The 21,068-nt window shown below is 35.5% G+C and overlaps 2 protein-coding genes across 17 annotated transcripts; one reads left to right on the top strand and one right to left on the bottom strand.

The window, feature by feature from the left end:
• Positions 1-1,016: 1,016 nt before the first annotated feature.
• Positions 1,017-11,454, bottom strand: LOC125212517. 16 transcript variants are annotated; one of them, XR_007174738.1, is made up of 11 exons: positions 11,159-11,454; positions 9,848-9,985; positions 9,486-9,693; positions 9,159-9,352; positions 8,098-9,044; positions 7,914-8,005; positions 7,801-7,833; positions 2,933-3,228; positions 1,773-2,171; positions 1,504-1,697; positions 1,017-1,314 (listed from the first exon to the last, which is right to left on the bottom strand). XR_007174738.1 is itself a non-coding variant. In XM_048112715.1 (6 exons), exons 1-6 carry the CDS (start codon positions 11,379-11,381, stop codon positions 7,976-7,978), a joined length of 1,740 nt encoding a protein of 579 aa, XP_047968672.1. In that variant the 5' UTR covers positions 11,382-11,454; the 3' UTR covers positions 7,679-7,975. The 16 variants fall into 16 exon arrangements, 1 of the variants encoding a protein (XP_047968672.1); XR_007174730.1 differs by having other exon boundaries at positions 7,801-8,005; XR_007174736.1 differs by having other exon boundaries at positions 1,017-1,262; positions 7,801-8,005.
• A 1,675-nt stretch (positions 11,455-13,129) lies between these two features.
• LOC125215464 (receptor-like protein 4) lies at positions 13,130-19,516 on the top strand. The gene is made up of 9 exons (XM_048116886.1): positions 13,130-13,443; positions 13,991-15,049; positions 16,349-16,496; positions 17,321-17,392; positions 17,617-17,688; positions 18,370-18,441; positions 18,521-18,598; positions 18,789-18,970; positions 19,068-19,516. The coding sequence occupies exons 1-9, from the start codon at positions 13,374-13,376 to the stop codon at positions 19,187-19,189; spliced, it is 1,875 nt and encodes a 624-aa protein (XP_047972843.1). The 5' UTR covers positions 13,130-13,373; the 3' UTR covers positions 19,190-19,516.
• Positions 19,517-21,068: the final 1,552 nt, after the last annotated feature.

The raw sequence follows: 21,068 nt of genomic DNA, 5'->3' as shown, positions 1-21,068 counted from the left end.
GAATGTGTAAGCAATGATACGATAATCACATCACATTTATAACGTCAGTGGACTCCCACCATCTTGTATTTGAGCATTGAATGAATTTTTAGAACAATTATAAACAGTTAGGAATGTGTAAGCAATGATAAGAAAATTCACATCACATTTATAACGTAAGTGGTTGGTGCTTACTTCTAACGTAATTCTTAAAATAAAGACAATTTTTTGTTGTCAAAGAATCAACCTTGGTAAGTCGCAAATTGTAGAATGGTAGGTCAAGACATTAAACAAAAATAAATAAAAAAACAATAACACGCCTAGTCCTTCCCAACTAGCAAAAAAACACACAGAAATAAGGTATAAAAAATACATACCCCTCTCTATGAGTAATTTTTTCATTTTGCAAAGTTCTATCATATGAGTCATTTCTATACTGCCTTCGTACTTTAAAATTAAAAACTAGTACTATTTTCATTTTCGCCCGTCTCTTAAAATTTGAAACTTTTATTTTAGAAAACTTTTTTCAACTCATTTTTCATTAATAATACTTTAATCATTTTTTCTTTCTAATTTACCAATTATGCTTTTAAACTTTTGTCATTCCAATGATTTCTATTTTTAATAAATGAAAATAGGAGTATATGCTTACAAATAACACATTTTCTCATTCTGAATTTATAATTCTCATACTTTATTTTTCTCCCTACTTTATTGTCACTCATACTTTATTTTATCTCTATTTAATACAGTAAATATTTTTTTCCTTAATCCTTATGCCGAACAATAGGAGTATTGTTTTGTCATTCAGTAAATACTTTTAATACAGTAAATATTTAATACAGTAAATACTTTTACAGAACAATAGGAGTATTGTTTTGTCATTCAGAGAAACTTTTTCATTCTTATAATCTCCCTTAACCAACCATAGCAGTAACATTTTATTTTCTTAAGAGGTAAGAAGATGAAATGCATCATAGTTAATAAAACATTTATCCTCCAACTAATAAGACCGTTCGAGTCACCACAGCCACAAGTTGAAATGAAGAACCATTATTCATCATATTCAAAAACCAAATCATTCTGCACATTTGGTTTGCAAAATTTGATAACAACAGTTAAAGTTTGAACAAGAAATTTCACAAAGGCCGGCTAGGATGCAGATAACATTGGAAAATTCACCTTAACGAACTCCATTTGAAAGTGACACTAGATGAGTTTAAGCAGTAGCACCAACATTTGGAGTCGGTTTCAAGCTTGTTTCGGAGTCTCCCACATCCAACCTCGTATGCATCAACAAATACTTCATTCAATACTTTTCTTTTCTTTCAGCAACTAAATTGAGGCATCAGAAAATTATTTTATAATGTGACAGAGCTGTACACATCGAAATAGACAACAGAACATAATGCAATAGGTTTCTATTACTCTGGGAAGGAAAACTACATATACAAAACTAAAGGAAAAATAAAAATATAGGATCCTAGCTTTGCATATAAAGCCAACAGATTATGGGAAGCTTACCTATCTGTCAACACAAGTCCAGTAGTTCACCATGCCAAAGAAAATGTTCCCAGATGTTGCGGCAGATTTCGCCTCGAGCGAGTCACTTTCCTTCGCAGGCCTCATCAGCTCGAAAGAAAACAAGGAAGACCAGGAGTTCGAATTCAGCCGCTCCAATGCTGGCTCGATGAATGTGAGCCCAAACAACTGTTCACCTGGTAAGTCAATTTCAAACTACCAGCAAGCGAGTACAATACGCAGTTCACGGCATCGAGCTTCTAAGAAAGTACCTTTGGAAAGTTTCCTACAAATTCCTCGGAACAGGAGAGAGTCGGATGTGAAGCAGCCAAATCACCAAAGTAGCAGCAGGAAGCAAGTTTCCCAAGCCAAAAGGAGAGCAAAGGAGAAGCACTCAGCAGGAGACAAAAGTTTCAGTCAAAAGTTGTTCTCATCATTTGCCACCCCTTGCAGAGATTGTCGTTCCAGTCAACCAACCCAAAGCATCAAACAACACAAGTTGCAGTGAGGAAAGTATACAATAACAGACTTCACTTTCCACAGCTCATCACTTCTATCAGCTGAGCTTGCAATTGCTAATGGCTTGTCTGCTGATTTGTTGCAGCATATCCAGATAAGAAAAGATCACCAAATTTCCAGAATATAACCTTCTCAAGAAGGAACCTTTTTTTCTTAGGAGTAAATCAGAATATTTTATCAATCAGATCATCAGTATTTTGTAACCATTTATTGCATGACCACAAAAGCATCATGAAGCCAGTAATTAATGGAAGTAACTAAGAGGAGCTCATTTAAGGAAAATGACTTAACTAATGCTTGTGAATACAATAAATTCATTGGTTACTGAAGTGGAGAGAACTAAAAGTAGAATTCTTAAAATAGGCTGCCAACCTAAAAATCCTACTAAGAATGATTTTTTTTGCATAATATTTTCTAGTAATTTAGAACTCCATGGGTTGTAAATGAGCTTTCACTATGAGCTTCAAGGTGAGATAAATCACGACAAAACCAACTACTAGGAAACAGCAGTAAATAAAGGGGGAAAGAGAACCTGACTGCAGTGACATAATACATTTCATATCTTTGACAAACCAAGTCATGATATTAACAGCAATGGATTTATGTTGCAGTGTGGCAACAGTCAAATTAGTTTATCCAACAACTGATGACCACAAGCCCAGGAAGACCAATGCATCTACTTCTTTATTAACAATAGAAGAGATTAATTATGTTTTCCTCTCTTTCAATTGCAAAACCAACATCCCAGAATTATCTCCTCCAATTTAAACTTACAAGGCTTCTATAGCAAACTTCATAGGATAGCATATTCAGATTTATGTGAAATCTGGATGTACAGTTGTACACCAAATTTCAGTGGTCTATGATTTCCATGCAGTAAATGAGTAGTCAGGATAAGGTCAAAAAATATTACCTACTATTAACTCCTACTCAGTGATCCCATGGCAATAAGACATTAACAGATATAAATGAAACTGGAAGGGCCCATGAGAGACTTCTTTGCTTCATTCTAACCACGCCAACAGAAGCACCTGATTCTCAAAGAAGGGTTGCAGACGCTCTACCTGGTGCGCATGCATTTTTTAGACTTCACATTTGATTGCCATGCACCTTCATGAGTGTCTTTAATGAGAAAATCTGGACGAGTTTCTGCCTATCTTGATTGCACATGCACGGGGTGTAGCATCCTGATGACCCTCTACAAAGTCCCTTATTTTAATTTAGGGGAAAAAATAAGTTGTCAGACAGCACACAATTGACCAAATTCATGATAAACATTCGTGCTAGAGGCCTAACTAGGTCATACTAAAAACTACTAGGACACAATGGCAATGGGAAGATTCATAATTAGATCGTGTCTCTCTACTAATATTATGATAGCTCCATATCTCTAGGTTTAGCAGCATTGAAGACATGAGAACCAACAGACAAGTTCTTCTACATTGTTTAGTTGTTTATCTAGTTAGGTATTAATTGTTGAGATATCCACATATGAATAGTTTTCCATGGAAAGATATTGTTTAGTGTGTTAAATAAAGAGAAAAAAAGTAATTGAATGAATTAATGGAGAGAAAAAGGTAACTGAAATAATAATGAAGAGAGAGAAATGATGGTTGAGTGTATTAATTAGTGTGTACTTTTTCCAAAAAAAAGGAAATGTATGGTTGAGTGTATTAATTAGTGTGTACTTTTTCCAAAAAAAGGAAATGTATGGTTGAGTGTAGTAATTAGTGTTTACTTTTTTTCCAAAAAAAGGAAATGTAACAACTTGTGGGACAAATTAAAAAAGAAAGTTTGACATCTACCTTGCGACGAAGGGAATTTTATTTTATTATTTTATTTTACTAATGAGTACTCCCTCCATCCCATTATATGTGAGGAGTTACTTTTGGGCACGGTATTTAAGAAAATGATATTTATTGAGTTAAGTGAAGAGAATAAAGTATGAGAGAGGAAAATGTAGGAGAGACAAAGAGAGAACAAAATAAAAAAGAAGAATAAAGTAAGAGAGGGGGAATAAAGTAAGACAGAAAAAAGTGTCGCTTATTGCCAAAAAAAAAAGGAAATCAATCACTTACAGTGAGGCAATACAAAATGGAAAGCTGATCACTTATAGTGGGGCAGAGGGAGTATCATTTTACTCCCTTTATTCCTTAAAAATATGTGCACTTTCTATTTTCGTCCGTCACATAAAAATATGGGTGCATTTCCATTGATGGAAAGTTATCATATGAGCTTTAACTATACTTATATTTTCCCTCTGTCTCCTTTTGCCATTTAAGTCTGTCCCACATATTTAGTCCACTTTTTATTTTTGGAAACCTTTTTACCACACATTCAATTATATATTCTTATAATAATTAATTAATTTCAATATTAAAATTATAATCCACTAAATTATACTACCCTCATCCCAATAAATATGAAACGTTTGGTTTCAATTGTATTGTGAGTAAATGAAGAGAGTATAAAGTAAAAGTGAGGAAAAAGTATAGGTGGTGTTGTAATAATTTTAGGAAACGTTTCATTTTTAATCGCCCAAAAAGAAAAACGATTCATTTTTAATGGGAAGGGGGGAGTATTTATTATTAATTAAATTTGAATTAAATAATACTCCAAATTTATCTATTTTTATTCTTTTGTTAATTCTATTTATTACTCACTAAATTATAGTTATATTTTACTAGTGCAAGTTTAAATAAAAATTACTCCCTCCGTCCCAACAAAGTTGGTACAATACTTTTGGGCATTACATGTAGTATGTGTTGACATTAACTTGATTATTGAAAATATTGAAAAGTCAAATAAAATTATCAAATTTTATAATGCTAACATATGCAATTAGAATCTCATTAGAATCCTTATAAATTACCTTTAATTTGATGTATGTTTTGTGAATTTTTAAAAAAATATCTAGATAGTTATACGAGTTCGAGTTTGAAGATATTTTTTAAAAGTTAGTTATAACTAACAAACTTTAATTTTCATTAATTCCTTTGATTGACATTATTTACACATCGAGTTGACATCGATACTCTCTAATTGACATTGTTAAAACAACTAGTTGATATCGCGTGAAAATTAATCTTGGCCGTTTGTTTTCAAATCGGATTGACTAGATTTGATAATAGTTATGAATTTAGTGCTTGTCTGGTAGCCTATATAAGACCAATATATATGAGTTATATGGATTATTTGGCTGTTTGGTAGATAAAATAAGACCATGATAGGCCATCAAAGCCCATCTCGGTCCGCTGAGGCCCAGAGTGAATTAGTTCAAAAGGATGGATTATTTAACAGCCCAAAGAGTGAGATAGCATATCCTTATCTTAAAGCCCATCTTGATTATTATCTTGTGCTAATTTAACATGTATGCCGAACATGCACTTAAGGTGTAGTTAGCATCTTAATAGGACCATAGTATTAATTATACTTTATGATTCACTAAATTATAAAAAAACATTGTACTTTCTACCTCCTATAATATCTACGTCCTATAATAGATGACACACTTGGATAACGGCAAAGGAGTTTGGGAGATGTTATTTTGTGTGTTATGTAGAGAGAAAAAATAGTATATTTATATTACAGGGAAGAGCTCTCTAAAAAAATGTGACATCTTTTACGGGACAAACTAAAAAGGAAAGTGCAACATCTATTATGGGACGGATGGAGTACAATATATACTCTTTCCGTTTCATAGAAACAGACTGAATTTATTTTTTCATTCGTCAAAATAGAAATAGTCCATATCCATTTATGGAATCTTTCTCCTTCTCTTTTACTTTATCACATATGGGTCCCACCATCCACTTCATTATTTCAACTGGTTGTTAGACCAATTGACCTACTTTTTTGTTATAGTATTTCCGATTTGACCAGTGGTCTAACAACCGGTTGAACGTACCGTGAACCGATAACTTTGCCGGTTCATTTACAAACTCGATTTTTAAACATTGATTTAGTACAAAGATATAGGCTGGGTTATTAGGAGCAATGTTGTCAATGACAACTTATGGCGGTGACCCCAAAAGCCGTCACAAGGATATTGCATATCGTGTGGCGGGACATAGCAATTGATGAATAAATATATAGAATATTACTCCCTCCATTCCTGAAAAGTATGAACATTTGGTTCAACACGAGTTTCCATGCTTAATAGGTAAGTAAGAGAGATAAAAAGAAAAAGTAATTAAAGTATTTTTATTGGAGAGTGAGTCTCACCTCAATAGAGAGAAAAAAGAGTTTCCAAAATTAGAAGCTCATACTTTTCAAGGATGGACTAAAAGTGAAATAGTTTATACTTTTCATGGACGGATGGAGTATTAATATATACTTCATATGTCCTTTCATTTCAACACAAGAATAAAGAAAATGATATTTATTGAGTAAGTGGAAAGAATAAAACATGAGAGATAAAGAGAGAATAAAGAAATGAAAAACAAAGTAAAAAATAGAGAGAAAATGTGTTGCTTTTTTTAAAAAAAGAAATCAATCACTTGCAGTAGGACAACCCAAAATGGAAAGTTGATCACTTGCACTGGGACGAGGGAAATTATATAATTCAAAAAATTAGAAAATAATAAAAATGTATAAAATCTATAATCTTAAAATGTAAAGCATAGTCACAAAAAATCATATAATATGTCTAATAACCAAAGTCTTAGTTAAACAAAATATAAAGTCATGATAATTAATACTTTCTCGTCCCTCTGTAGTAGAGGTGTTATTTTTCCAGCACGGGATTTTATTGTTTTAAGTGAGTTGATTAAAAGGAGAATAAAGTAGAAACGAAAAGAAAAATGAAGAGAGAATAAAGTAAGAGAGAGTAAAATAAGATAGAAGGAAATGTAATGTTTTTTGGCAAAATAAGGAATGACTGTGGCACAACCAAAAAAGAATACAACTCAGCTACAGAGGGACGGATGGAGTAATAATAATGTCTTAATTAAAATTTTACTCAATAGTCATCATTCCCAACAGCATAGTCATCTTCACCCTCATCTTATCATCGGCATCCATTGATTCATCCAGAGGGGCGTTGGCCATGCTGGAGGGCGTCGGTGGTGCTGGAAAAAGATGGAGGTTGGAGGGTTAGGAAGGTTCTAAAATAAGTCAAGGGGCGATGTTGGAGGGTGGCGGGCCAATGACAAGGCAGTTGTGGCCTTGTGGGTGCCGCTATGGTAGAATTTGGGTAAAGGAGAAGATTTAGGGTTTATCATTCTGATTTTTGAACTTAAATCTCTTTTTAATTGAAATATGGGTTTGGTTATATGGGTGAATGGGTCGAGTTATGCATGTAAAAGGTCGGACTGAAAAGTCAAAATTGACTGTCATGGCAGCCGACACAAAAAACTCAAACAAATCGGAGTGGCAATGGCATTTTACCGAAATCTGCCATGGCTAATATTGATAACATTGACTAGGAGCGAGGGGCGCTCCATGGCAATTAGGTGAAATTTGGGGCGCAAGACGAGCATGAGCCCCACAAATTGGGGCACACAAATGCTTCATGTTTGGATTTGTCTTTATGTATTGTAGGGTAGTTTAAACGAGTATAACACATTGATGAGGGGGCAGAGTAACTAAATATAGGTTCCCCACGGGTTGGCAGATTAATGTCAAAAATAGAGTATAACACACATTTATGACACCTATGTTTGCAACAAAATATATAAACAATTATTTATCGGCCATTGTTTGAGAAAAGTAAATATATATGCTTAAACCTATATGCAGATTTGTGCAAGTTATTTACCAAAATTCCATTCGGAAACTTACACTATAGATATCTCTTGAACCTGATAAAGGTTTCTGAAGTTTCACCAATAAATTAGATATCTTAAAGATGAAGCTTTTTGTTTTGATAAAAGGAAGAAGCATAAAGGGCCCACCATGAAGGGATCAAATTTTCCTTTTGCGGAGAGTCCAGCACAAGCATAATCATTCAACAGTCTCACATTTTGCCATAAATATTGAGGTATCCCTGCAATGATAATGACCAGATCAAGGATTGTTTCTAACAAGGTGTAAAATTTGATTTAAATACTTGTCAATCAATTTACTGAAAAGACTAACCTCAACTAGCTTTGCAAGTTTGGGCTGAGATAAAGAAAGATATGACTGGACAGATTCTTCTGTGCTAGGAATTTGGTGGGCTGGCAAAGAACTAAGAACCTTGTTGGCAGCCTTCTTAACAATCAACTTATGGGCATCTTTGCTTAGAAAGCCTTCCCGCCAAGATGGTTTCACTAATTCTTTCACAGATTCTATTAGTGCAGATTGGAAATATTTGAAAGCCTTCGTATCACTTTGCACATGATCATCTTGCCTAAAGTCAGCTTCAATATCATATTTTGTGCCTGATCCGCCAACTTCAGATATTGTTCCATCCACTGTCTTATTGAGTTTCACTTCATCATCATTGCTAGAGCTCAATATATTTTCCTTCCCATTATCACCGGCAAGAACATCATTCAAAAGTTTTGCCTCCCCTTGAGGACTGCTTGACTGAACAGCTACATTCTTATCAGATGATCCCTGGTCAGAATGTGAAAATATTGCCTGGATATCCATAACATATTTCTGATCAGCGCTGTTATAGCCACATTCTTTCAGCAATATGCTTCGAGTAATCTCATGAGATGGGCAGAAAGGAGCAGATAGCTGCCAATCAAAAGAAGAGAAAGTAGCTTCCAACTTGGGTGGCTTGGGTTCCCTGAAGCTACCATCACGCAACAGAGAATCTGATTCAGAACGAAAAGCTTGCGGAATACTTTGTTGCATGGAAGAGGATATGTAAGCATGATGCTCCAGACCATCTCTAGCATTTAAAATTCCTTGGACAGGAGGACCGCCATAGTTCTGGAAATTATCCAGATATAAGTTGTGCCTGACACTCCTATCTTCCCGTGCAGGAGCACCCGGATAGTTACCATCTTCAGGAAGAGCCAGTTTTTCTGTCTCACTACTTAAATTTGTGTCCCCACTTTGTAGGGGTGGAATAAATGCCCTAGAAGATGCTGCTACAACCACAAAAAAATATGGTTGGCTTATAATATCTAATGAACACAAAACACAAGCATACTTCACAGCATGCTTGTATCAGATGTCTTGCTACAAAAAAATATACAAGTTACCTTCCCTCCCCAAGGCTTCGCTTTTTATCATCACTGCATCTGGTGCGTCCTTTGTGTGAAGGAACCTACAAGACTTTCCTCTGATGCACCATCCTTTGGCATGAAATTCACACACCATCCTTATTTTTTTGCTCTCACGATCAATTTCAGCACTAGGTGAAGGATCCCTAAACCTTATTTTTGCAGCATGCAACCTGAGAAACTTATAGCTACCATCAGGATACAATTCCATAAAGAATGACTAAAGGTGAGATGTGAGTATAACTATAATCTCTTAGGTGCAATGTTAAAGTTGTATGACATCTGGAATTCAACAAGAAGTTTAACCTGGGTGATATGTTGCCAACACCTTCTAAAGCAGACTGGTTGGTTTTTTCCATGATTGATGCAATAGCACTATCATTCTCCCCAGAAGTATTATCCATTGTGGATGTGACATTAACATCTCCAATGGAAGGAGAGGTTTTGGCATGATTTACTTCTCCACTGTCATTCAAAGGTATCTTTTCCTGATTGTATTTAGAGATTTCTCCCCCTGCGAGAACACAGTAAGTTATAGACAAATGTGGTTCGCAAAAGCAATCGGAAATGGCTGATACAAGACTGAAAATATGGTGTGGAAGTGGCATCAACCTAGAAATTTTCTACTTAAAGTCACCCCTTGAGTCATAAAATGCTAGAATCCTCACCATTGCCATATAATTCTTCTTTTTCACGTGACTCAAAAGGTTTCACATCTCCAATTTTTGAAACCAAAAATTCTTCAGTAAAGGAACTTGATTGTCTATGGTCTTTCTGCTCATCAAGCTCTAGAATCTTACCAGTATCTACAATAAGAAAGAGAACAAAGAAATATAAGATCAGACTGCACCAGGCATGCTACCTAAAAGCATCCTGATAGTAGTATAGCTAACAGATATCAAGGAAGATGTTAGAGGACTGGTCCATGGAGTAATAAAGCAAAACTGGACTGGTCAAAGCAGATGTGTACCACCAACTCCTAAACAATACGCCTTTGTCTCTCATTCCATGACAAATGGAAGGCAAATCTGTCTTATCCCAGCCACAACTTCTATCATCAAATCAAATCTTTACCTAAAGGTTTCCTCTTTTTCATATCAAGAATTCCATCCTTTCCTTTTCTGTTGACATTATACTAGAGAATTCTAATAGACGAAAATCTTAGCACTGAGCTAAAACTAGCACTATGTCAATGAAGGAAAACAACCGACAAGCCAAGGAAAGAGGTCAAGGGAAAGACCAGCAGGTGCACAACATTGAGGACAAACAAGGGAGTTCAAGTACAGTGTTATCAATGGTGGATAGAGGGTTATGGTAATTTGACAAAAAAATCACCAGATGGTTATGGTGGATGGTAGGCTGTTGTAATATGCCGAAAATCCACCATAAGGTTATGGCAGATGTCATAACAGGTTATGGAAGACGTGTGGTAGATTTGATAAGAAACAATTTAAACATGTAAGAGTCTGTATATAAGTATTTATTGGGTCTTATTTGCTTGTATTTTTCAGTTGGCGTCAAGATTTTGCGAAAAGGAAAATTTGTTCTGTTAGTTGAATTCATTGAGAGGTCAAGAGCAATGGCCAAGCCGCCAAGCACAGTATATAACTGTTGGAGCTAGCAAAAGTCATAAAAGGCTATGAGAAGCTTCAACTGTTCCCTAAATCTGATAAGGCCGCAGTCCACAACATAGATCTTAAGACTAATATAAACCATGTCTCTCAAACTACGACTATAAAAGGTAAAACATGAGTGCTGCATTGTTTTCCAGACAAAGTACTAGTGTTGAATTATAACGAGCTCTGAAATTTCAATGAGTATATAGTTCTGATCAGAGACGTTTCACCAAAACACACAACAACTGAACCAACAACAAGCACATATACACGCATGCAATCCAAAATTATTTCAACAAGTATAGCACCAGAAATAGTCACAAAAATAAGGAAAGGGCACAGTCATTGAAAAACAAAACTAACCAGTTTCCAGATTTTTTAGGCTCGAAGCAGTTAGATCCTCTCCAATTTCAACATCCCCTCCATTTTCGACATGATCGGCTCCGACATCGTCTTCTTCCTCTACCTCTTCCTCGACTTCAATCTCTATTTCCTCTTCGATTTCCTCGTACACGATCTCGTAATCCTCATCATCTCCTTCGGGGATCGATGGTTTCGGCGAGACCACGGCGGAGGATGGAACCATTAGGGCTTTACAATGGCACAAGAGGCGGCGGCGTCGTATGCGGGTGATGATATATTAGTGAATTTGCTGTCTACATCGATGTCTTTTTTCTTTATATAGGAGTACAAAATTGAAAAATACGGCTAATTTGCTATTGCTTAGGAAATTTTATTATAAACACTATAGATTAGGGATCGCAATCTAAAAATTGTTTGAACTCGTTCGATTGGGGATCACATTTTTGTGAGATCTTTTGTAATAAAATAAGCGGAAAACTTCTATAAGCGAGCTTCACGAGCGGCACGTCGTCAACTGTTTAGTTACATAATATTGGCGCGCGTTTATCGAGTGCACATCGTTAACGGTTTAGTTAAAAAATCATAATATTGGCGCGCAAAAGAGTGCGATCTCTTAAAATAGATAGCGTTTATAGCTTTTAGTACATATTTATGATATTGGCGTTTACAAGAGTGCGATTTCTTAAAATAATTAGCGTTTTATAGCTTTCATTACGTACATAAGAGTGCGATCTCTTTATATAATTAGAGCTTATCTATCCAAATTACTTTAGAAAATAAAAAATGAAAATTATAATGACACACTTTATATCCATATTGAGATTTGTGAAAACTGTGAAGGATTTAAGATAAAAAAAAAAATTAAGATAATGATTCAATAGTGCTGTTTGACATGAAGGATAAAAATAATTGAGATTTCAATTGTGTAAATTAAGCAGGTAAATTGTAAAATGACATTTTTACTACTTTAAAAAAATTGAATATATAGTATTTAATTCTATTTAGTAGTAGTAATTACTAATTATGATTTGGTTGTTGACTTATTGAACTAGATTATTGATTTATTAATGAATCTAGTGAAAAAATATAATTAATCAAGTATTATTAATTAAGAATCAAACAAAATTGAGGATTAATTACATTTATGAGAAACATTGTTTTTAGTTTTTAGGCGTCTACCGAGAAAATGTACAAGTCATTTGCCAAGAAAAAAGTTTTAGTGTCAAAGTTTGTTGGAAAAAAAGTTTAGTTCACACCATTGTGATAGTGTAATAAAATGAATAAAAATTCTATTCCATTAAAATACTATGAATGATTATTTTATTTAAATTTTTATTTATTGTGAATTTTTTAATAACTGTGGATATTTTTAAGAATAAAATTAATTACATATTTTTTAATACAATATAAATAAGGAAAACTTGTAATAGTGTAATTTTCCTCCTATAAGGCTATAACTATAAACAGGGTCAAATTAGTCATAGAAGTGTGTAGTTAATGATGCTACTCATTCAAAATAATTTTGGTCTTATCCTATTTAAATTAGTCATAGAAGTATGTAATCAATCTTAAATAGGTGTATTTAATAAACACATTAATGCAACGGTAATCAAGTACATATTCAAAATATAAATTTTAATTAAAACTAATATAATGTACAATTACCATTTCAACCTCCATCACCATCATGTCAAAAAAATATATTCCATAATTAAAATTGAATATTGAGTGGAATAAGGTGTTTTGCTTCTTGGCTTCTTGCAAAGAATTGATTTTTAAGGCGATCCGAGAATGTGGTCGCGTGGGTGGAAGTGGGTTCTACGGAATGAGACAGCCCACCGGCACTCAATTGCAAGACAAAATGTCCACAAAAAGCAAATTAAGAAGAGCATATCACGGGTCAAATACTCTCGAAATTGGAGAGACAAAGTTTCCATTTTTTTTTTTCTATTTTTTCACTGCAGTCGACATTCACTACACTAGAATAAATTGCCAACTGTTTTACCTGCACCACGCTACAACTTCCCATTTTTCCAATAAAGTATTTAATATTACGGCGAAATCGCGGCCAAGAATTGAAGAATCTCAATCAACTCATTCCAAGATTGGGCACTACAATAAGGGGAAGGGATCCAAGACGGAATGTCATTCACTTTTTTCCTTGATTAACCTGAAGAAGCTTGTTCACTTTTGCTAATCTGAAGTCGGAGCAGCAATGCTGGAATTTCGGGTGCTCTTACTCTTGACTGCCTTATTATTTGCCCCGAAGCCTTCTCTTGCTCGAGGTTCATCTCTCTCTCACTCTAAAACACTCTCACACACAACTACGCGTTGCACGCGAGAGATTAGTGCATCTTGAAGTGATGTGGTCGATTAGTTAGTGGGTATGTATGAACTGTTTTAGGGCTTTGAGTTAATCTGGAGCTTATGGGGTTATTTGACGTTACAATTCGATGAAATGGGAGTAAATTGATTAAATTTTGGTTTAGTTTTATTGTAAAGTGTGTCGAGAGTGAGGATTTTGAACATATTTTGTTGAAATGAGCTCTTGCTAGTCCAAGTTAGAAGCTTGTAGATTGGTTGGGGGTGTTAGGACATTTAGCACAAGCGTGAAAACTTTGGGGGTCTAGGTCTGCTTAGAGCGCCCAAGTCAATTGAAGATTTTTCGTCAGTATGTGTTGATTTACATGTGGCATTTAGTAATTGTTGTATTTTACAATGCATTTCCAAGTGAAGTTTTTATGAATGTATTCATTTTTCTTGAATAGGTAGGTATCTGTGCTTACTTAGCAATATAGCCCTTTTCACTTCATGAATTTTGTGTTTTGACAGCACCATATGCATTGCGAATAAGCTGCGGAGCTCGTGATGATGTTTATACTTCTCCAACAAATACTCACTGGTACAAGGATTTTGCATACACCGGAGGCATTCCTGCTAATGCGACCATCCCTAGTTTCATCTCTCCTCCACTCAAAACACTCCGATATTTTCCTTTGTCTGAGGGTACTGAAAACTGCTACAACATAAAGAAAGTTCCCCGTGGCCATTATCTTGTAAGGATCTTCTTCGGATTGCTTGCAGAACCTAGCTTTGACAATGAACCTTTGTTCGATGTCTCAATTGAGGGAACCTTGGTTTATTCACTTCCATCTGGTTGGAGCAACCATGATGATGAGCGTGCATTTGTTGAAGGCCTCATTTTTCTAAAAGATGGAACATCGACTCTTTGCTTCCATAGCACTGGACATGGAGATCCAGCTATACTATCCATTGAAATTCTTCAGATAGATAATAGGGCTTATTATTTTGGCGGTGGCTATGGTCAAGGAACTATTCTCAGAACCGACAGGCGACTTAATTGTGGTGCTGAGAAACCAAAGTTTGGTGCTGATTACAGTGCAGACCGGTGGGGCGGTGACCGATTTTGGAATTTCCTCCCAACATTTGGTGAGAATTCTGATAAGGTCATATCTACTCAGAAAAGCATCAAACAGAGCTCGCAGTCGCCCAACTTTTATCCAGAAGCTCTCTATCAAAACGCTCTCATCAGTACTGATACGCAACCTGATTTGATGTACACAATGGAGGTTGAACCTACTAGGAATTATTCCATTTGGTTGCATTTTGCTGAAATAGATCCTTCAGTCACTGAAGCAGGACAGAGGGTGTTTGATGTCCTGATCAATGGTGACATTGCATTTCGAGATGTTGACATTTTTAGTATGTCTGGGGGCATAAATAGCGCGCTTGTCTTGAACAAAACATATGCTGTCAGTGGGAGGAGTTTGACCATAACTTTGCATCCTACAAAAGGAAATTATGCTTTAATCTGTGCTATAGAGCTTTTGGAGCTTGTTTTAGCTGAATCCAAAACGCTGCCAGCTGAGAGTAAGCCTAATACAAATCATATTTATCAAACCTGAGTTTCCAATTATATTCTGCATCTTATTTAACACACCTAGATTTACATCATTGTCGGGGTATGGAGATAAGTATTTCTTATGCAATCATCTAGCTCATGTCTTACTTGCTAGAATGGGTCTGCCTCTTATAAGAAAATATTATCTTCTGTTGAGTTTTAAAGTGAAAGAGGAATTAGGATCTCAGTCAATATCTGTTAAGACATAATTTTATTCCCTGTAGTTATTTATGCATATCCGGTTTTGGCCATTCATAGAAGTGAATGTGATTTATTTGCTTCCTTTCATTCAGGAGAAGGGATATCCTTTTGACCAACACAACATAGTCATTGATTAATTAGAGTAAAATATTATTCAATATTAATCCAGCACCCCTTCCTCAACTTTGGTAAAAAAAGGAAATTCCACAAAATTCACCAGCTGGGCTATGTATGTAGCAATAGCAATAGTGGAATCTTTAGTAAAATGTTGATGACCAGAGATAACTCTCTTTTAATATTCTTGGGGTAGGAGGGAGTAATTCTTTTATGTATCTAATATCCTGTTTCCCCTAGCTTTGATGCTTACAGCTATCCTCGATTCTTAGAGAACTGGTACAATCATGGGAATTTAGGGGTGTGTGTAATATAAGATATTCAGGTGCCCCGGGCAAACTTCTTACTTTTTCGGCTAACTCTAACCCTGGAAACTCTACCCTGATCACGCGACATAGAAAAAATCACTATCAAGATAACATTCCTAGTCCAAGGTGTACCATCTGCATTCCAAATGGGCAAATAGTGACTCTTGAGTGTATCTACTGGAACATGCATATCTAAGCAAAATGAGCTTATAACCACACCAATAGTTGTCACAGAGGCATTATTGACAAAAACTACTTTCTTTTGGCGATACTGGCAGTGTGTTCTTTATTGGATGATGGCCATAGTTATTACTCCCATCGTCCCCTAAAAATAGAAACTTTCTATTTAAGGAAATTTCTTTCTCTCAAATGAGGTGGGTGGGACCCATGTTCCACTAACACACTTTTCTTTCTATCTCTTTCTTACTTTACCAATTTTGCATTAAAACCCGTGCCGTTTCAAAAGTTCATATTTTTAGGGGAAGGAGGGAGTATATAAAAATGATCACTTTTCAAACCAATTGGACATAATCCTTTTTGTAATTGTTCGTGGTTTCTTGAGACTGTCTTAGCTATCATGTCACTTTGTGCATGTCATTTTCATCCTCTCTAGAATTATAAGTGTTAAAACTTTTTTCCTTGTAGTTGAGGCTTTGCAAAAGTTGAAGGGCGCTCTTGGTCTTCCTCTCCGTTTAGGGTGGAATGGTGATCCTTGTGTTCCCGAACAGCATCCATGGAGTGGAGTGGACTGTCAGTATAACAGAAGTATCAGTAAACATGTTATTGATGGGCTGTATGCACTTGATCCCTACCTAGGTCTTTTATATGCAAATAAATCTAAACATCTACCCCTTTTTGAAGCAGAGATGAGATTTGTAAATGCCTTACCATTGAAGTGACTGAATTTCTTGATGCATTATTAAGCAACTGAAAAAAATAAAAGCAAATGTAATTACCAAGAAAAGTGAACTAGATTCATACTGTTCTTAGTAGGCATGCTTTCATCAGAACTATGGAATTCAAAGACTGATACAGCTGAAGCTGATACTTTTATGAGGAGGAAATATATCAAGTTCCAACATACAGAAGTTTTTTTGTCTCTAAAGGCTTGTTTGAATTTGAACCTTGATCGCATAAAGTTTATCCACGACATGGGCTGTGTTCTCACTACAAAATTGTAGGAGATACCTTTATGAAAATCCACAGTAATAAACTGATAAAGGAATATCATGAGCTACAGGTAGGATAGTCTCTTTTTTTACTTTTCTACTTATAGTCTTCTTTTGCTATTTGAAATTGCCCCTTCTAGATCTTGGAAGATTACCTGGAATCATTTCTTAGATGCTTATTTCTGGCAAAGAGTCACTGTGACTTTGACTAGATGCGTACTTACTGATTTTGTGTTTAACAGCATCCCTTTGTGTGTTTCTGTTTTATCGATAAAAGTTTGAAAATTGTAACCAAATGCTTATCACAATAGTATTCTAGTTGGATTGTCTGGCATTCATCAGAAAACCATTATTCCCAATCAAAATCGTACCATTCACTTATACTTTGTTTTCTCCATTCATGATCGAATTTTATGTATTAATTCTTTTATTTGCTTTGCGAGGTCAGAATTCTTGACAATCAGGGTTTGAGGGGTTTCTTACCAAATGATATATCTCATCTTCGCCATCTCCAGAGCATGTAAGTCAAATCGGGGCCATCTAGTTATGATAATAAATTATGCTTAAATTGATAAGCAGATTCTTATGAGTTTCTTTTTATGGTACTGGGAATGATACTACATTTCTCCACTCGTCGGTTATAAAACTCATATGCATGGCTTGATTTAGAAAGTCTTTAACATTGCATTACAGTAAAGCAAATATTCTCTTTATCTCATATTTATGTAAATTGTGTGTTTACAGAAATTTAAGTGGGAACAGCATTTCTGGGGGCATTCCCTCTTCACTTGGATCAATTCCTACACTGGAGATTCTGTGAGTAAAATTTACACCATTGTTAGCCTGGTTTGAGATTTATTTCTTTGGTTTCTCTCCTCCGAAGTGTGGAGAAGAATGGTGAAGTCTGAACTTGCTTATCTTTGTTGATGTTTTATGTTAGTGGACAATGGTGGATGTTGCAGCTGTCATGTTTTCTTTTTTCTTTACTCCATTTCAAGTAACCAAAGGCTATGGACTCAGAATAATGAATGATCTTCAAAACAATTCTCTGAATTATGCCTTTTTGATAGGATTCCTAGTATATAAAACTTGGAATAGGTTTTAATTTCTATTAAGTTGTTGAAATGAGTTCAAAAAAGTTGGGGGCTTTGACTGTTTTAGTTTGATTGTAAACTCTAAAATAGAAGTGTAAGATAGGAGTATGTAACTTACAAACACGGTACGTGTATAAAGCACACCAGAGTAACTCCTGCATCCATTGATGGATAACTTTTGATCCCAGATCGCGCTCCTGATCTCTAAATAAACATTTAAGACTAATAGAGTGTGTAGACCATTAAGAGTCGAATGCAGTCAATCATTTTCTCCTTCATGATCTACTGTTGATAGATCAAGTTGATACCTTCTACTTACTATCTCATATTTTGCACTGGATTAAATATGCTTAAATTGCCTCATCCACTTAACAAATGCTGAAGCAAGAGTTTTGAACAACAGCGATCTATCATTCAACTCTTTCAATGGATCCATCCCTGAAAGTCTTGGACAGCTAACGTCACTACGGATACTGTAAGAAATTTCAAGATGTTACCTGATTCCGCAATGAAAATTCTTCGACATGGACTAATCTGTTGCTATTTTTTCACAGCGACCTGAACGGCAACTCCTTATCAGGAAAAGTTCCAGCTGCACTCGGGGGAAGGCTCTTGCATGGAGCTAGCTTCAAGTATGTTTTACCTATTTGTCAAATTTATATCTTCAGTCATTATTAGATTGGACCATCAATTGAGGTTTCATGAATTTGGGCCCTATGTTTCATGAATTCTAGTTAGATGATATGACTTCAGTATTATGCCTCTATGAGATAAGGCTTCTCTAGTTGTCCCCTAAGAATATTTCTGCTCATCTTTGTGCAGCTTTACTGATAACTCAGGCCTTTGTGGCATCCCTGGATTAGCAACATGCGGGCCACATCTTTCCGTTGGTGCTAAAATTGGCATCGGGCTGGCATCCCTTGTGGCCCTTGTACTGATAGCGACTTGCTTGACATGTTGGTGGAAAAGGCGGCAAAATATTCTTCGTTCTCAGAGAATCGCATGTAAATATTTCTCTTGAATGTAGACTGCTTGGGAGCACATTAAATTTGGCAGATCCAGTACTTCATTTCTTACGTGCTGAATTGTTTCTTTGCTCAGCGAGACCTGCGCCATATGCAAAAGCGAGGACACATTTCAATCGCGATGTCCAAATGACAAGACATCAAAGCCAAGAACATGCCAAGACAGCAGCTGAGAACGGGCCGAGCTTGCTGGCATAACTGACCAGCAACGAGACATATGTACGCATTAGTTCATGTACGATTTTGTGAATATGCAGAAGCCTTCCCATGCTACAACATCAAATCATACGTCTTACTTTGAGAAAGAGCTCGGAAGAGCTCAATGCAGTTTGCAGTCTGTGGAAGAGAAGTGATCAATCTTCATGGAGCAACTCGGTAGATTACTGTAGTTTATGATAATGATATGCAGTTATATTTATATTTATATCTCTGACCAAATCAACAATATTGGTAACTTGCTACAGTCAAACAACATACTTGATATATTGGGAAAGCATTGAAGTAACCTTGAACTTATCTAGTTAATTGGGTCTGAGTACTGAAGAAGCTTGAATTTTTACTAGACCGTACTCCTTTATTTCACTGCAAGTGATCAAATTTCTAAATATTTTGTATTGTTTAGTGATTGATATATTTTTTAACAAAAAACAGTACTTTTTCTCTCTTATTTTATATGTTTATTTTTTCTTAGTTTTTTTCTCTTATACTTTATTTTTTACATTTAACTCATAAAATAATTTTCTTAAATTTCATGTCAAAAAGAAGTATTGTGACAAGACGAATGAAGTACTCTCTCGTCCCATTGAAGATGACCAACTTTTTTCTTTAGTTTGTCACAACCAAGATGAATCATTACTTAAAATAGAAGCATCTTTATCTCTACTTTATTCCATCTTTCTTACTTTACTCTCCACTCAACACACAAAATAAAGTTGCATAACATCCCGTGCCGCTCAAGGAAATGGGTCATCTTCCTTGGGACGGAGGGAGTATTTGAATATACATTCCATTTGTGAAAAAAAAATTGTGCAAGAAATGTAAATAAGAAAAAACACATGAAATGTTAAAAATACACTTCAAGAGGGTTAGTAGGCTTACAATAAATAGAAAAATATAGAAAAAAATAATTTTGATGATAGTCCGAAATGAAAAAAAAAACTGGATTATTTTTATGGATGGATATAGTACTAATTATAAGGATCATGAGAATTAAAATAAAGATAAAGATTATTTCCTTCCTCCAATAATAAGAGTCATATTTTGTCATTTCCTTCCATCCCACAATAAGAGTCATATTTCACTTTGGTCATATTTCACTTTACCATAATAAGTAGGTTTCACATCCCACCAACTTATTCTACTCACATTTTATTATAAAACTAATATATATAAGTGGGACACATATTCCATTAACTTATTCAATCCACTTTTCTTTACATTTCTTAAAACTCGTGCCCAAACCAAATATGACTCTTATTGTGGGACGGAAGGAATAACTTCTATGTTTGTTACCTCCTCCGTTATGATTAATCATCCCACTTTAATTTGATACTCCGTATGAATTTTAAGAATATAAAGATAAATAAATGGAACCTTCTTCGTGTTATCACCAAAATGTGTTATATAAGTAAGATCATTAACATGATCATTAGCTAGAAGAAGAGGAGGTGGACTACCGGAGGAGTTGGAGGAAGTGGACTAATTTGGTAGGGGAGGAGTTGGAGGAAGTGGACTAATTTGGTAGGGGTGGAAGTGGACGAATTGAGAGAGGAGAATGTGTTGCTTGGAGGGGTGGTGGTAGAGGAAGAGGTGGACGAGTTGTTAGAAGAGAATTTGTTGCTTGGAGGGGTAGTGGTGGAAGAGGTGGATGAGTTGGGAGAGGAGGATATATTGCTTGGGGTGGAAGTGGACGAATTGGGAGAGGAGAATATGTTGCTTGGAGGGGTGGTGGTAGTGGAAGAGGTGGACGAGTCGGGAGAGGAGAATTTGTTGGTTTGAGGGGTGGTGGTCGAAGAGGTGGATGAGTTGGGAGAGGAGGATATGTTGCTTGGGGTGGAAGTGGACGAATTGGGAGATG

The sequence above is a fragment of the Salvia hispanica genome, chromosome 3 (genome assembly GCF_023119035.1).
Source record: "Salvia hispanica cultivar TCC Black 2014 chromosome 3, UniMelb_Shisp_WGS_1.0, whole genome shotgun sequence".
NCBI lineage: Eukaryota > Viridiplantae > Streptophyta > Magnoliopsida > Lamiales > Lamiaceae > Salvia > Salvia hispanica.
Note: the sequence above shows the minus strand (reverse complement) of the source record. Positions and strands in the feature narration are given on the sequence as shown.

What these genes read in the sequence shown, in the direction of transcription:
- LOC125212517 (XM_048112715.1), bottom strand. Translation starts at nt 11,381, where the DNA reads ATGGTTCCATCCTCCGCCGTGGTCTCGCCGAAACCATCGATCCCCGAA. An exon ending in AGAAGAATTATATGGCAATG is followed by an intron (nt 9,694 to 9,847) that starts GTGAGGATTCTA and finishes GTGTTCTCGCAG; the next exon opens with GGGGAGAAATCTCTAAATAC. An exon ending in AACTTGCAAAGCTAGTTGAG is followed by an intron (nt 8,006 to 8,097) that starts GTTAGTCTTTTC and finishes TTATCATTGCAG; the next exon opens with GGATACCTCAATATTTATGG.
- LOC125215464 (XM_048116886.1), top strand. Translation starts at nt 13,374, where the DNA reads ATGCTGGAATTTCGGGTGCTCTTACTCTTGACTGCCTTATTATTTGCC. An exon ending in CTTCGCCATCTCCAGAGCAT is followed by an intron (nt 17,393 to 17,616) that starts GTAAGTCAAATC and finishes GTGTGTTTACAG; the next exon opens with AAATTTAAGTGGGAACAGCA. An exon ending in TTGCATGGAGCTAGCTTCAA is followed by an intron (nt 18,599 to 18,788) that starts GTATGTTTTACC and finishes ATCTTTGTGCAG; the next exon opens with CTTTACTGATAACTCAGGCC.